The 12,002-nt window shown below is 45.0% G+C and overlaps 1 protein-coding gene across 5 annotated transcripts in view; it reads left to right on the forward strand.

Annotated features, from left to right (window-relative positions):
- L3MBTL3 (L3MBTL histone methyl-lysine binding protein 3) overlaps positions 1-12,002 on the forward strand; it is a 76,041-nt gene that overhangs the window by 1,246 nt on the left and 62,793 nt on the right. The window contains exons 1-3 of one of the 5 annotated variants that reach the window (XM_042892615.1): positions 1,841-1,990; positions 2,588-2,662; positions 9,661-9,772. In XM_042892615.1, the coding sequence (XP_042748549.1) occupies positions 2,604-2,662; positions 9,661-9,772 (171 nt within the window). In that variant the 5' untranslated portion in view covers positions 1,841-1,990; positions 2,588-2,603. Of the gene's footprint in view, positions 1-144; positions 178-512; positions 589-1,840; positions 1,991-2,587; positions 2,663-9,660; positions 9,773-12,002 lie in introns of those variants that run through there. The other 4 variants (XM_042892638.1, XM_042892646.1, XM_042892621.1 and 1 more) reach the window with 4 other exon arrangements.

Genomic DNA, 12,002 nt, shown 5'->3' on the forward strand with positions numbered 1-12,002 from the left:
CCGCTCGCCCCCCCCCGTCCGGGGGGGGGGGGGCGAGCGGCCGGCGCGCGGCTCTGCCCCGACTTGCGCGCTCTCGGCGGGAGCGCCGCCGGGGGTGCGGCCCCGTCTCCCCCCACCGCTCTGTCTCCGCAGCCGGTGCATTAACAACAGGATATAGGCACACTTGTTCTCGCTAACGTGCGTGTGAGGCGGCGTTTTCGCGACGGGGGGAGGGGGAGCGGGATTTTTTTTAATTTATTATTGTGATTATTATTTTGGGTGGGAGCGGCCGCCCGGAGCGCGAGGCTGGGGGGAGCCGGGGCGCTGGGAGCCGCTGCCGCCCCCATTTTGTGGCCGCTTCGTCGGAGCGGCCGCACGCGAGAGCGTGAGAGAAAAAGTTGGAGCGCGGGGCCGGGCTGCGGGCGGGCGGGGGGCGACGCGGCGCTGCCCTCCGCGGGAAGGGGCACCTCTCCGTCGGGCGATCTTCGCGTCGAGATTGGCTGCGAACGGCCGAGGAGCAAATCCTGCAGCCCCCTCGGGAAAGAGAGCGCGCCCCCCTCCTCCTCCTCTTCCTCCTCCTCGCTGGGGGAGGGGAGGAGGGAGGAGAAGGTAAAATTTTCCCCTTCCACTCGAAGCCAGCCTCCCTTTCCCGGATCCCCGTCTCGGGGGGGGAGGGGGGGGGGCGGGGGTAGGGGGGGGGGGAAGGACCCGGTAAACAAGCGGAGTCCCTCTCTGGTTGTGCAACTTCCTCAGGAACCCTCGGCACCCAGTTCCTCTCCCACCCTCGCGCGCACCGCGCTCGCCCCCGCGCCGACCGGGGGTCCGTCTCCTCCCGCGCGCTCCCGTCTCTCCGGCCGGGAGGAGGAGGGGGGAAACAGCGGGGAGCGACGCGGGGCGGCGGGAGAAGCGCGCTCCCTCCGTTCGAGCGCTGCCGGCTCGCGGCCGTCGGAGCGGGCGGCCGCTTTGTCTCGGCGCTCCTGCCCGAGCCTAGGCGAAACGCGGACCTGAGCACTCCGGGTTTTCTCCGCCAAAGTTTCAAGTGCGGCAAAACACGCCGCAAAACTGGCCAAGGAGGGACCTCTGGCGGTAGGCCGCTGGCAGCCGGCGGCCGCGCCCGGCGGGCCCCGCGCCGCTCCGCTCCGGCGGCCGCTCCGAGGCGCGGCTCCAGGCCGAGCGCGGCGGGGTGCGGAGCTCAGAGCGGCCCGGGCCGGCCCCGCGCACCGCCGTCGGCCGCCGCGTTCTTCTCAGCGCTCGGAGGCGCTGAGTAACGCTTCCTGGAAACGCGGCCCCGCGGGATGCGGCGGGGAAGGCCGTGACGCGCGGAGCCGTGCGGTGACCTGCGGGCAGCGGGACGGGCTGTGCGAGCCGTGAGCTGACACGGAGCGAGAGCCGCCTTCTCGTTGTTGTTCTGTTCATTTTTGAGAGGCGCTGGGCTGAGCGTGTTTGCTTTTTTGTTTCTGCGCGTGAGTCAACGCTCTGCAGCGAGCGCTAACAATCAGGTGGAAAGTGTAAATACAACTCGAGAAGGGAACGCTCGACTTCACGCTGCTTTCGGAACGGCTCGTGTTCAGAATCAGAGCAGAACCTTCCTGCTGCAGCGTAAAGCCCCTTCGGGAAAGCGGTTCTTGCCCCCAGAAGTTGTCCCGTTCCCAGCAGCTCCGGTGAACATCCGCGCGGGCGGAGAGCTGCGGACGGTGCGCTGCCAGTGCGCTGCCGCCGCGCCGCCCGGGCGGCCCTTGCCGCGGGACCCCGCAGCTCCGCTGCGCTCCGCCGGTCCCAATGGACGCAGCGCGCCAGTGACGGCGGCTGCCGCGGCGCTCTCATTGGAGGGCGTTTGTTGTCAGCCGGGCAACTGTAGCGAACTTCGGGTTTGTTTGTTGCTGTGTATGGTTCTTATTAATTTCTTGAGTTTTTCTCCACTGTTGCTTTTAATAGTTCTGTTTTTCTAGAAAATGGTGGCGCGGTGAGCCCTTTCCCTCTGGCTGGTTCAGTGTTGTCGGGCATCACTCGGGTTGGTATTTGTGGGTTATTCCCGTTACCTTTCATATTTTAATACCGCTGACAGGTAGGATTATGGAATGTAAGCGGTGGGTGTGAGGAACCACGGATTACGTGGATGGGATTTACTGAAGACAGCAATAGTGTGCATGTAGCCACAGCTTATTACTGCTTCAGTAGTAGCGCTACTCATCACAATGGGAAATAGGAACTCTTTGTGAACTGGAGATAAGGAGAAATGCAGCGGCCAGTAGTTGGGAGCTGGAAAAAAAAGTGAATTAATGGTTTAAGGATTGCAGACCCCATGGAGACCGCTGAGAACAGGCAGAACGGAGGAGAAGGGCATGAGCCAGGTGTGAGTGTGCAGAGGGGCTCAGTGGGTGCTAACTTCTCTTTGTGACAATTTGACATACATCGGGTGATGCACAGTGTGAAGATTTGGTGCATAACAGTTCTTCCTGAGATGTCTGCACTGCAAATGGATGGAGATGGGAGTTTTCTGTCATTCTGTGTCAAATTCAAGGAAATAGAAGAGATTAACAAATGGGAGTAAATAAATTGGGAGTTTTATATCAGTTTTAGTATCTGAGCATCTTAAACCCCTGTTCAGGACTGCACAGAGTGGGATGAAAACAAACAAGTCATGGGGGTGTTGTAGAGGAGATCCTTCCTCAGAGCTCCTCAGGTACAGCTTCTTTATAAACAAGTTGGAAGTTGTCAGTGAATTTTATTAGTTGATTGAATAGTATCAGTATTGGATATTACAGTGTTCTGAGGATGTTTGAAAATGACACAGTAGCCAAAAGCTGTCTGTAACTGCAAATGTTATCCATTGCATTGGTACCTGTGTTAGCTGCTGGCAGAGACCAGATTCAGATTCAAAATCCATTCTCAGTGCTGGTGCAGGCTCACTCCTAACAGAAAACATGGTATGCAGTTTGTAATGCCTGTGGCCAGGTTCCTTCTGTGAGGAAACAGATTTTAAGCCTATCTACTAGGAAGCAAGGCCAAACGTACACTGTGTCCCTGGAGAGTACAGCAGACAGAGAAGTAGCAAGAGATAAAACAAGAGGAAATAATAGTGAGGGGACAACATTGACAGGGAATCTGGTCCAATTCCTCTTATGAGTGCTGAGAGCAAAGAATTTTGTTTAGGTCCTTCTGTGAATATAATTCCTGTATACGTACAGCTCATTTTTAAAGTAACTTATTTGTAATAAATTTCATGAGCAACAGGCAAAGTAGTGGAATTGACGCTGACAGTCCTTCAACAAGCAGAACAGTAGAGTAGTAGAACTGGTAAAGTCGATTTTCAAGGATGAAAAATGAGATTTTGAAGGAAATGTGTAATCTGCAGATACTTATTTTAAGGCTACATCAAAAGAATTAGAACATTAAAAGAATTAAAACATTAAGCAGATATTTTAGAAGTGCATATTAAAATGTAGTGGGTACCCTCAAAATATTTCATTGTTTCCTGCGCTGTTCCTGTTGGGGTTGTTTTTGTTGAAGTACATAATCAAGAAGTGCAAGAAGTGGAAGGATGAGGAGACAAGTGTGTGGTGTGCCCTGCTTGAGCAGATAGTCGTGAGAAGAAAAATGGGCTCTCACTGGTTAGTTTACAGTGAGTAGGAAGTAATTCTGGTTTCTCAGTTGTGAGCAACTTTCCTTCGCTATAACTGTTGTTTTAAAGCTAGATTAAGCCCTAGTTTGCCTAAAATAAAAGGGGAGATTTGCTATGGGGGGTGGTTTGGCCTGAGTGTTATGATGATTCAGCCCTAGTAGTTTTCCCACGCAGATGTGATAAAGCAGATAAAGACAAATGCACCAGAGCTGCGACCGCACTGGCTTCTAGGCAGTAGGGCATGGATGTCTTTATCTGCTTTGATCATCTCCAAAGAGGAGGCTGTTCTGATACTCACTGTTTCCTGCTGATCAGCTTCATTTCCCCTATGTACGACCCCTCCAGCCTGCACATTTTCTGCTAAAAGTCTCCTCATTGGAGATGGCCAAAATAGTCATCTGTGGTATCTGGCTAAAAAGACTTGGGCCTTTGTTTCTGCATGTCTGTCAGGACTGGTGTTCTCAGCTCCCTGCATGCCTTTAAGGTGTATGGGACATTGCTAGGGGCTGTAAGAGTATCGCCTCCTTTGATGTCTCTTTTTGTCTCTTGTCCTCACCCTCCTCACCTGCTGCTTCATATAATCATGGAATCATGGAATGTCTTGGGTTTGAATGAACCTTAAAGACCATCCAGTTTAATTCCCTTGCCTTTCTCTGCTGAAAGATCCTTTCTCTGCTGCCCAGTGACCTGTACTGAATTGAGGCAGGGTTGCTACGCATGGGAGGTGCTCAAGGCCAGGTTGGATGGAGTATCCACAGCTTGTCTGGGCAGCCTGTTCTGGTACCTCACCACCCACGAGTAAAGAATTTCTTCCTCGTGTTTAACCTGAACTTCCCCTCTTTTATTTTAAAGCCATTTCCCCTTGTCCTATCACTAACAGACTGAAAAATGTTCGTCCTTCTCATGCTTATAAGCTGCCTTCAAGTACTAGAAGGCCACAATGAGATCTCCCCAGAGTCTTCTCCAAGCTAAACAAGCCCTACTCACTCAACCTTTCTTCATAAAAGAAGTGCTGCAGCCCTCTGTGGCCCTCCTCTGGACCTGCTTGCCCTGCTTGCCAACCCCTCTTGATGCAGCCTGGGATACTATCGGCTTTCTGGGCTGCAGTGGCACACTGCTGGCTCATGTCCAGCTTTTTGTCCATCAGGACCCCTCAGTCCACAGAACTGCTCTCAATACATCCTTCTCCCAGTCTGTCCTCATATCTAGGATTGCTTCAACCCCAGTGCAACACTTTGCACTTGGCTTTGTTCATCCTCATTGGGTTCATGTGGGTGTGCTTTTCAAGCCTGTTCAAGTCTCTCTGGATGGTGTCTCCCCCTTCTGTTCTGGCAGCAGCACCACTCAGCTTGGTATCATCAGCAAACGTGCTGAGAGTGCACTCCATCCCACAGTCTGTGTCATTGATGGATCTCCGAGGAACAGTACTCATGACCAGCTTCCACCACAGAGCCATTGACCACAACTGTCTGGCTGTGATCATCCAACCAATTCTTTATCCACTGAGTAGTTCAGCCTTCAAATCCATAATTCTAGTTTAGAGACACAGGTGTGTTATAGGACCATGCCAAAGTCCTTGCACAAGTTTAAGTATCAGAGATATCAGTTGCCCTTCCTTTGTCCACTGATGCCTTCACTTATTCATAGAAGACCATCATATTGATCAGACATGATACTGCCTCAGTGAAGCCATGCTGGCTGTTTAGCATCGTCTCCATAGTGGAGATGATGTGTCTTATTATCTTTTCCAGGAAGACCTGCTCCATGACCTTCCCAGGCACAGATGTGAAGCTCACCAGCCTGTAGTTCACCTGGTCTTCCTTTCTCCCTTTCTTAAAAATGGGAGTGGTGTTTCCCTTTTTCCAGCCACCAGAGACTTGACCTGACAGCCGTGACTATATATATATATTTTTTTGGTCAGACCTCCTCTGGCTCTTTGTGTCTAATTTTACCTCTCCAAGACAGAGCCATTAGCCTGGGGTGGAAGCTGGCATCAGCCTCTTCTCTCCTGGAGCAAAGCTGCTCAACTGTTCTGGCGCTGTGCTTTCAGAATTCCTTAAAAGTAAAAATAAAAATACAAAGGAATGAGTAAATAGAATGGACACACTGATCCAGATAGGTTATGCCAATCTGGTAATGCTGACTATTGGCTTTGCTTTTTAAAGATCGATTTTCTTCTGCCCAGTGACCTATTCTGAATTGAGCCCGGTGGTAGAAGTCACATGTGGTGCTTCCTTGTGTGTTTCACAGGTAGCATCTTAGACTTTCAACATTTGGGTAGGTGTCGGTTAATTCTTTTAAGTAGCGACTGAAAAAAATCCTTCTATTATTACTCTCTGACGTACTCAGTACATAACCTGTAATTATTTCAAAAAATACTTGTATGTTTAATTGGCATATTCTCTCCTATTTCTTTGCTTTAAGTTTTTAAGTAGAGAATCTTTCACCAGGGGAATCTATCTGATTTTTAATGCTGTTATTCTCATTAAGTATCTGTTCTGTGAGGTACTCATTTGTTGCTGAACCAGTTGGTAAAATCTAAGTTTTTTTCTAAAGGATGTGTTTGATCTTATTTTACACGCATGCTTATTTCAACGTTTTTGCGGTTTGTATTTTTTTTTTCACGTGTGTATGTCTAGAGCAATGTCAGTATTGAAATATTAAAATACTGCACGTTCCTCTAGATCTTGTGGCTTACAGCTACTAAGACTAAAATGCAGTTGCATCCCTAATAGTGGATTTTGGAAAATGACTGTTTCAAGTTCTTACTATGATGGCCTTACCTTCATGTCAGATGGCACTTGGTGGCAGACACAGGCACAGCCCTGTAGTTGCTTGGCCCTATATTCATCTAGTATTTTAAAAACTTTCTGGAAGTGTTGTAGCATCAGAAATGATAGCAACTGAAATTATTATGGAAGAAATTATACTAATTCAAAGAGCTACATTGGAGCTTTAAAAATGAAAATGAGTAGATAAGACATTCTGTAGTTCTCTTTCTAAAGGATTTCATCCTTTTTTAGTACCTCACCGCTGTAATAGTGTAATTGGTCTTTTTCTCCCTCTTTCTTATCAGCTTTAGATAGATGTAGACCAATCTTTCATCTGTGCAAGCTCAGTGAAGCCGGAAACAGATATTTTGTTAAGTGTAATTCCCTTTGTTAAATTCATTTCTATCTGCATTGCCCTGTGACCTTTTCATCCACATCACCAACATTTCTGAAAGCTGAAGAGGATCAATATATGAAAGTACAGGTTGTGCCCCTAATCTTAATTTTAAAAGGAAAACAATATCAAATATGTTATCAAACAATGGAAGTATTTTTATTGCTGATTGTTACTTGGGGTACTTTGTTAGGTGTCATTAATTTAAAAAATTGTTTGTTTTCTTGGGAGAAATATGTATCTTTCTGCTAAAAAGGTTTCACTTGGATGTGGTCTTTTTTTTTCCAACTGATTTTGTTATGAAGCACATCTGTAATACCAGTGGCACTATCAGAGATGCCAGGACGTGCTGCAGTGTGGCCCACAGGTCAGCTGCCTCTACAAGGAAGTGCTTCCCCGTTACCATCCAGACCTCTTCCCACTTTTCATTATTCCTTCTGCAGGAACCTTTGGAATATGTTTTTCACAATAAACAAACCACAGAGTAGTTGAGTAGAGCATCCACTGAAAAGGCTTAGAAACTTGAGTTCATACAGAGCACAGCTTTGTGCCTATGCAGGCCAGTTGTGGGGAGCATGTCATACCAGCATGCTTGGAGAAGTATATTTTGCGTTCTATTTCAGGGATTTCTAGGTAGATCAAATTTTCAGCTATTTCTTAGCAGCCTGGGTCTTGTGTTTTTGTGATAATTTTGGTGTTCCTGCCATCGTGCTGCTGTTGAGTTTGGTGTTACTGCACACGAGCTGCTCCCTTGCCTTGCTAAAGACTGCCTTCATGGTAGGCTTGGGATCTACAACACATTGTACTCTGGGCTCAGATCAAGTTCAGTTTGTATTGTGGGAGCTGCCCTGAGGTAGGCTGGTGAGTTTGTCTGGGAGAGTTTTTGAAAGACAAGGTCTGGGGATTCAGGGAATTTCATAGTTCATACTGGATTTGTTTGATTTTATTGGTATATTTTATTTTTTTTTGTGCATTGATGATATGTTTTTCAATATTTTCTCACAAAGGAGAACTAAACTGAGGGATTGAAAAGACAAATTAAATGAATTAGTTCTTACTTCAGATGCATCATGTGGAATATGTGGTCTTTAGTCAGAGAGCCTTCTGTAGGCACAGATTGTTGCTGACCCATTGCTGAGACCCACCTGACCCATGCAGCAAAGGGGAGTGTAGGCACTTTCATTGTGAGCAGTGCTTACTGCTGAGGTTCAGCTTTGTCCTCTTAATGTCATATGGTAGTCATGGCAGTGAAAGTGCTCAGTGAATGAGATATTACTCAAGTACAGTCCTTCTGAAAACAAGGAGGAAACCAAGGAGAAGCACAAGGGAGGTCACACTGTTGACACAGTGCTGAAGTAGTGGCTGGTGGTAGTGATGTTCCATTGACCGATACAGTTTTTCTAATGAAAACAAAAAAAAGTAAGCTTAAATATTTTTTACACCACAAAGTTGATTAGCTAAGTGTTTTTCTCCTCACACTTTCAGTCAAAAGCTTCTGAAAGATCTACATTTACTTGTGCTTGGTTTGTACCTTTTTCTGTTGTCTGTGAGCAAACAGATGTCACCCTCAGTCTTTATGGATGTTCTAGATTTTCTGAGCATTAATGGATATTTGATGAAACTAAATTTTGAGAGTAGGACCTATGTTAAATATTAGGATTTTGAAAAATAAGGTCAAAGAAACCTACCTGCCTATTTGAATTTCAAATGCTAATACTTACAGGGAAAGTTTGTAGTCAGTCTGCAGATGGGAAATGAGGCTTAGAAGGTGTTAAAGAGTTCAAGGATTGTTAATTTGAAAAGAAATAAGCTTTTGCTAATAGTTCACAAACTGAAGGTATGACTCATTTTTGCCATAAATTGTTTCAATTGCTAGGCACAATGCGGAAATCCCTTCAGAAAGGGATTCAATGATTCAGATTCCACATCCAACAAATACTAAATGAGGTGCCAGGCTACAAAGTTAAAGATCACTGGATTGGTAAGAAGCAGGAAGGAGCAGTCAGTAAAGAAGCAGTAAGCTGGTGCTAGTCACAAATGGCCACTATCGCCATTTGCAGTTCAGTGCAACTGATGTCAACTTCGTGATAGAGAGAAGTGCTGGGCCAAAGCCAGGCACCGGTGGCAAGTGTGACGTGGTGGTGTTGCTTGTGTAGATAAACTTTTGCCACAGGAAAGAATGCCCAAATCCACTATTTCTAAAGATAAGTATTTTCTCCTCTGCTTTCATTGTACTGAAGCAGAGGGATCTGGTAAAATAAGGTCTTGGGAAGCTGGAATATGCTTTGCTGTGCATGTCTACATGTAAATGAATTTCACAAATACGAGTCAAACACGTGGTGAAACTCTGTGGAGACAGGCAAGGAGTACCTGGGTCTCCTGAGTCAGACAATGAAAATGAAAGATAGTTTTAAATTCATTTTGCAATTTTAATTTGAACTTGGGTAAAGCTTTCACTTCATGTTATGAGATATTCAGGAAAACTCTAATATCTTCTTAACTTAATAAGCTGTTTTTAATAGTTCTTAATATATTTCTGTGTTATTCCCCAGAACAAATGTTTTTTCTTAGGTATGCTTAATGTATGTTTTCCCTATGCCAATTTGTTTGCAGTTTGAGATTTTGCATTTCTTTCCAATTCAGCCTCATTACTAGCCTCCTGCTGTATAAAGGAGGGATTAATTACTTTTTAATGTTTTCAGAAGATTTTCCCTTCCTTGTTGCTTTTACATTAGCTTATATTATCAGCATTGTCATCAGTTGTCCACGTTGTCAGTATGCCAAGAAGTGTTTAATACTAATCTGTGAAGTGCGTTTAAAGAAATATCCAGTGAAATGAGCATTTTTAACATTTTCAGTTTAAAATCTTTTTTCTTTTTCTTTTTTCTCCTCAGTACATGCATCATGAATGAATCTGCCTCCAGCGGAAATGGCCAGGAGTTTGATGTATTTAGTGTTATGGACTGGAAGGATGGCATAGGTACATTGCCAGGAAGTGACCTGAAGGTAAGATTTGCAATTTTTGATAAGCAAAATACAAATTTTATATGCCAGAGGAATGTATTTCACAAGCTGGTGTGTAGGTATCTGCTTCTATGAATAAAACATGAATCTGCAGCTCTGAGTTAAGAGACTGTAGCCTGTTAGCTTTTAGCTCCGGAGTCTCTTGATTCAGTTTCTGGTGCTGGCAAAGACAACAGTTATCCCTGTAGGAAGGCATAAATTAACACTGCCTCACTATACAGACAGAAGTAATCAAATGCACAAAATGCAAGAAATTTAAAATGTAAGTGTGAATATTCAGTCCATTTAGGGTATTACAGTGCTGTCTAACTAAGAATGCCTGTACTGTCACTGATTTTCACAGTCTCATATTCTTAGTTCTTTTTATTTCTAAAAATATTTTATTTTTTCTGTGTTTTGTCATGTGGATGCTTAGCAAAATGGATAAAGTGAGTGCTTCTGAGACTGGTATAGTTTAGCGATTTGAATGGCATTGGAATAGTACTTTTAATTAAATTTTTCACACTGCATGTATTTACCCAAGTAAATTATAGCAGGGTTTTTTTTGTTTTTGTTTTAATATTTATTGCATTATTTTGGTTTTTTTTGGGGGGGAGAGGTACATTTTACTACGTCTTCAGGTTTCCCTGTCAGCATTAGCTAAAAGTGCAGCTTTGGTGTTAGAGGCTTCTTGCACTTTTTTTTCGTGTTGATTATAGTGGATATTTTCCTATGATTCCATTTGGACAAACATTGATGATGTTTTCTAGAAGTCTGTTTTTTGAACCTCACTAATTTTTAGTTTCACAAATTGTTTTTAAAGTGTGTTTTTAAAGGCACTTTACATTCCTTGATGCCTAATACAATTTCTTGTGTTTGAAAGGCTAAAAATGTGTGAAATTCAGGATACATATGTTGCAGGCGTTATTGTTTTTTTTATGTTTTTATTTGTTTTTAAAACACAGAATTGTAGACGAGAATCACAGATTAATTTTCTTTGGAAAAGACCTGAGGACTACCTCATATTGACCCCTCACTCTGAGCAAAATTAGGCTATTCCAGGCCTTTTCCAGGGCAGATTTGACTATTGTCAAGGTTGGAGATTCCACCATCTCTCGGCAACTTGTCCAGCTGTTTCACTGCCCTTGTGGTGTTTGTTTGTTTGTTTGTTTCCTTTTAGTGATACTTAATTGCAGGTTCTTTCAGCTTCTCCTTACCTGTCATCTGTTGCAGCATCTATGGGATTTGCTCCCATATCATATAATCAGAGAAATCAGAAATGGAAAAGACCTACAAGATCACCCAGCCCAACCATCCACCTATCACCAATAGTTTTCACTAAACCATGTCCCTCAACACAACATCTAAACGTTCCTTGAACATGTTGATGTTTTTCCTATAGTGGACGTGGCAGACTGCTCTCACCAGAGCTGTGTAGAGGTGAATAACCAGATGCTTTGACCTGTAGGCTACCTTCTTGCTGAAACAGCCCTGGATGCTTCTGGCTTTCGTTGCTGCCACAGTGCGTAGCTGTCTTGTGTTCAGCTTGCCTGAGGGACCCACAGGCCTTTTTCTGCAAAGCTGCTTTCACACAGCCTGCCTTGGGCTTTTGTGTTGCACACAGTCATTCCACCTCAGGTGCAGGCCTTTCATTCACTTCTGTAGTACTTCATGAGTTTTTGTTAGTCCATTCTTTCAGCATGTAGAGCTTTTCTGAACAGCAGCCCAGCACTCCAGTGTATCAACCCCTCTCTCCAATTTGGTGATTTGCTTTTGCCACCTATACACATACATACTTTTCTTATTGTCTGTGCTAGTTTGTTCTCCACCTGAGCTTTCAGTTTCCAAATGCCATCATTGTATGCTTGGGCAGTGTCTCTGTATATCTTCTCTATTTCTCTTCAGTGTTACCTTCTACATATTTCCTCCCTTTGCATTTAAACTAAGTCAGAAGTTCTCAGTTCTTTCCTTCTGGCCTTCATCCATGTTTGCCTAACTTCTTGTGCATTGGCATGCATCTTGTGGTGTGAAAAGGTTGACCCAGGAGATATCTAAGTCTCCTGAGCCTGTTTACCCTTTAGAACTGTCTCCTATATGATCCGGCCAAGTAAATCTCTGAGCCAGCCAATATCTGCTCTCCTGAAATTCAGTGCTGTTATTTCAGGGTTCATTTTGGTCCCTTCAGACTTCACTGTCTCATGGTCACTGCTTTGAATGCTGGCATCAGCCTCCA

Source organism: Lagopus leucura, unplaced genomic scaffold (assembly GCF_019238085.1).
Source record: "Lagopus leucura isolate 7727_CA_CO unplaced genomic scaffold, USGS_WTPT01 Super-Scaffold_73, whole genome shotgun sequence".
NCBI lineage: Eukaryota > Metazoa > Chordata > Aves > Galliformes > Phasianidae > Lagopus > Lagopus leucura.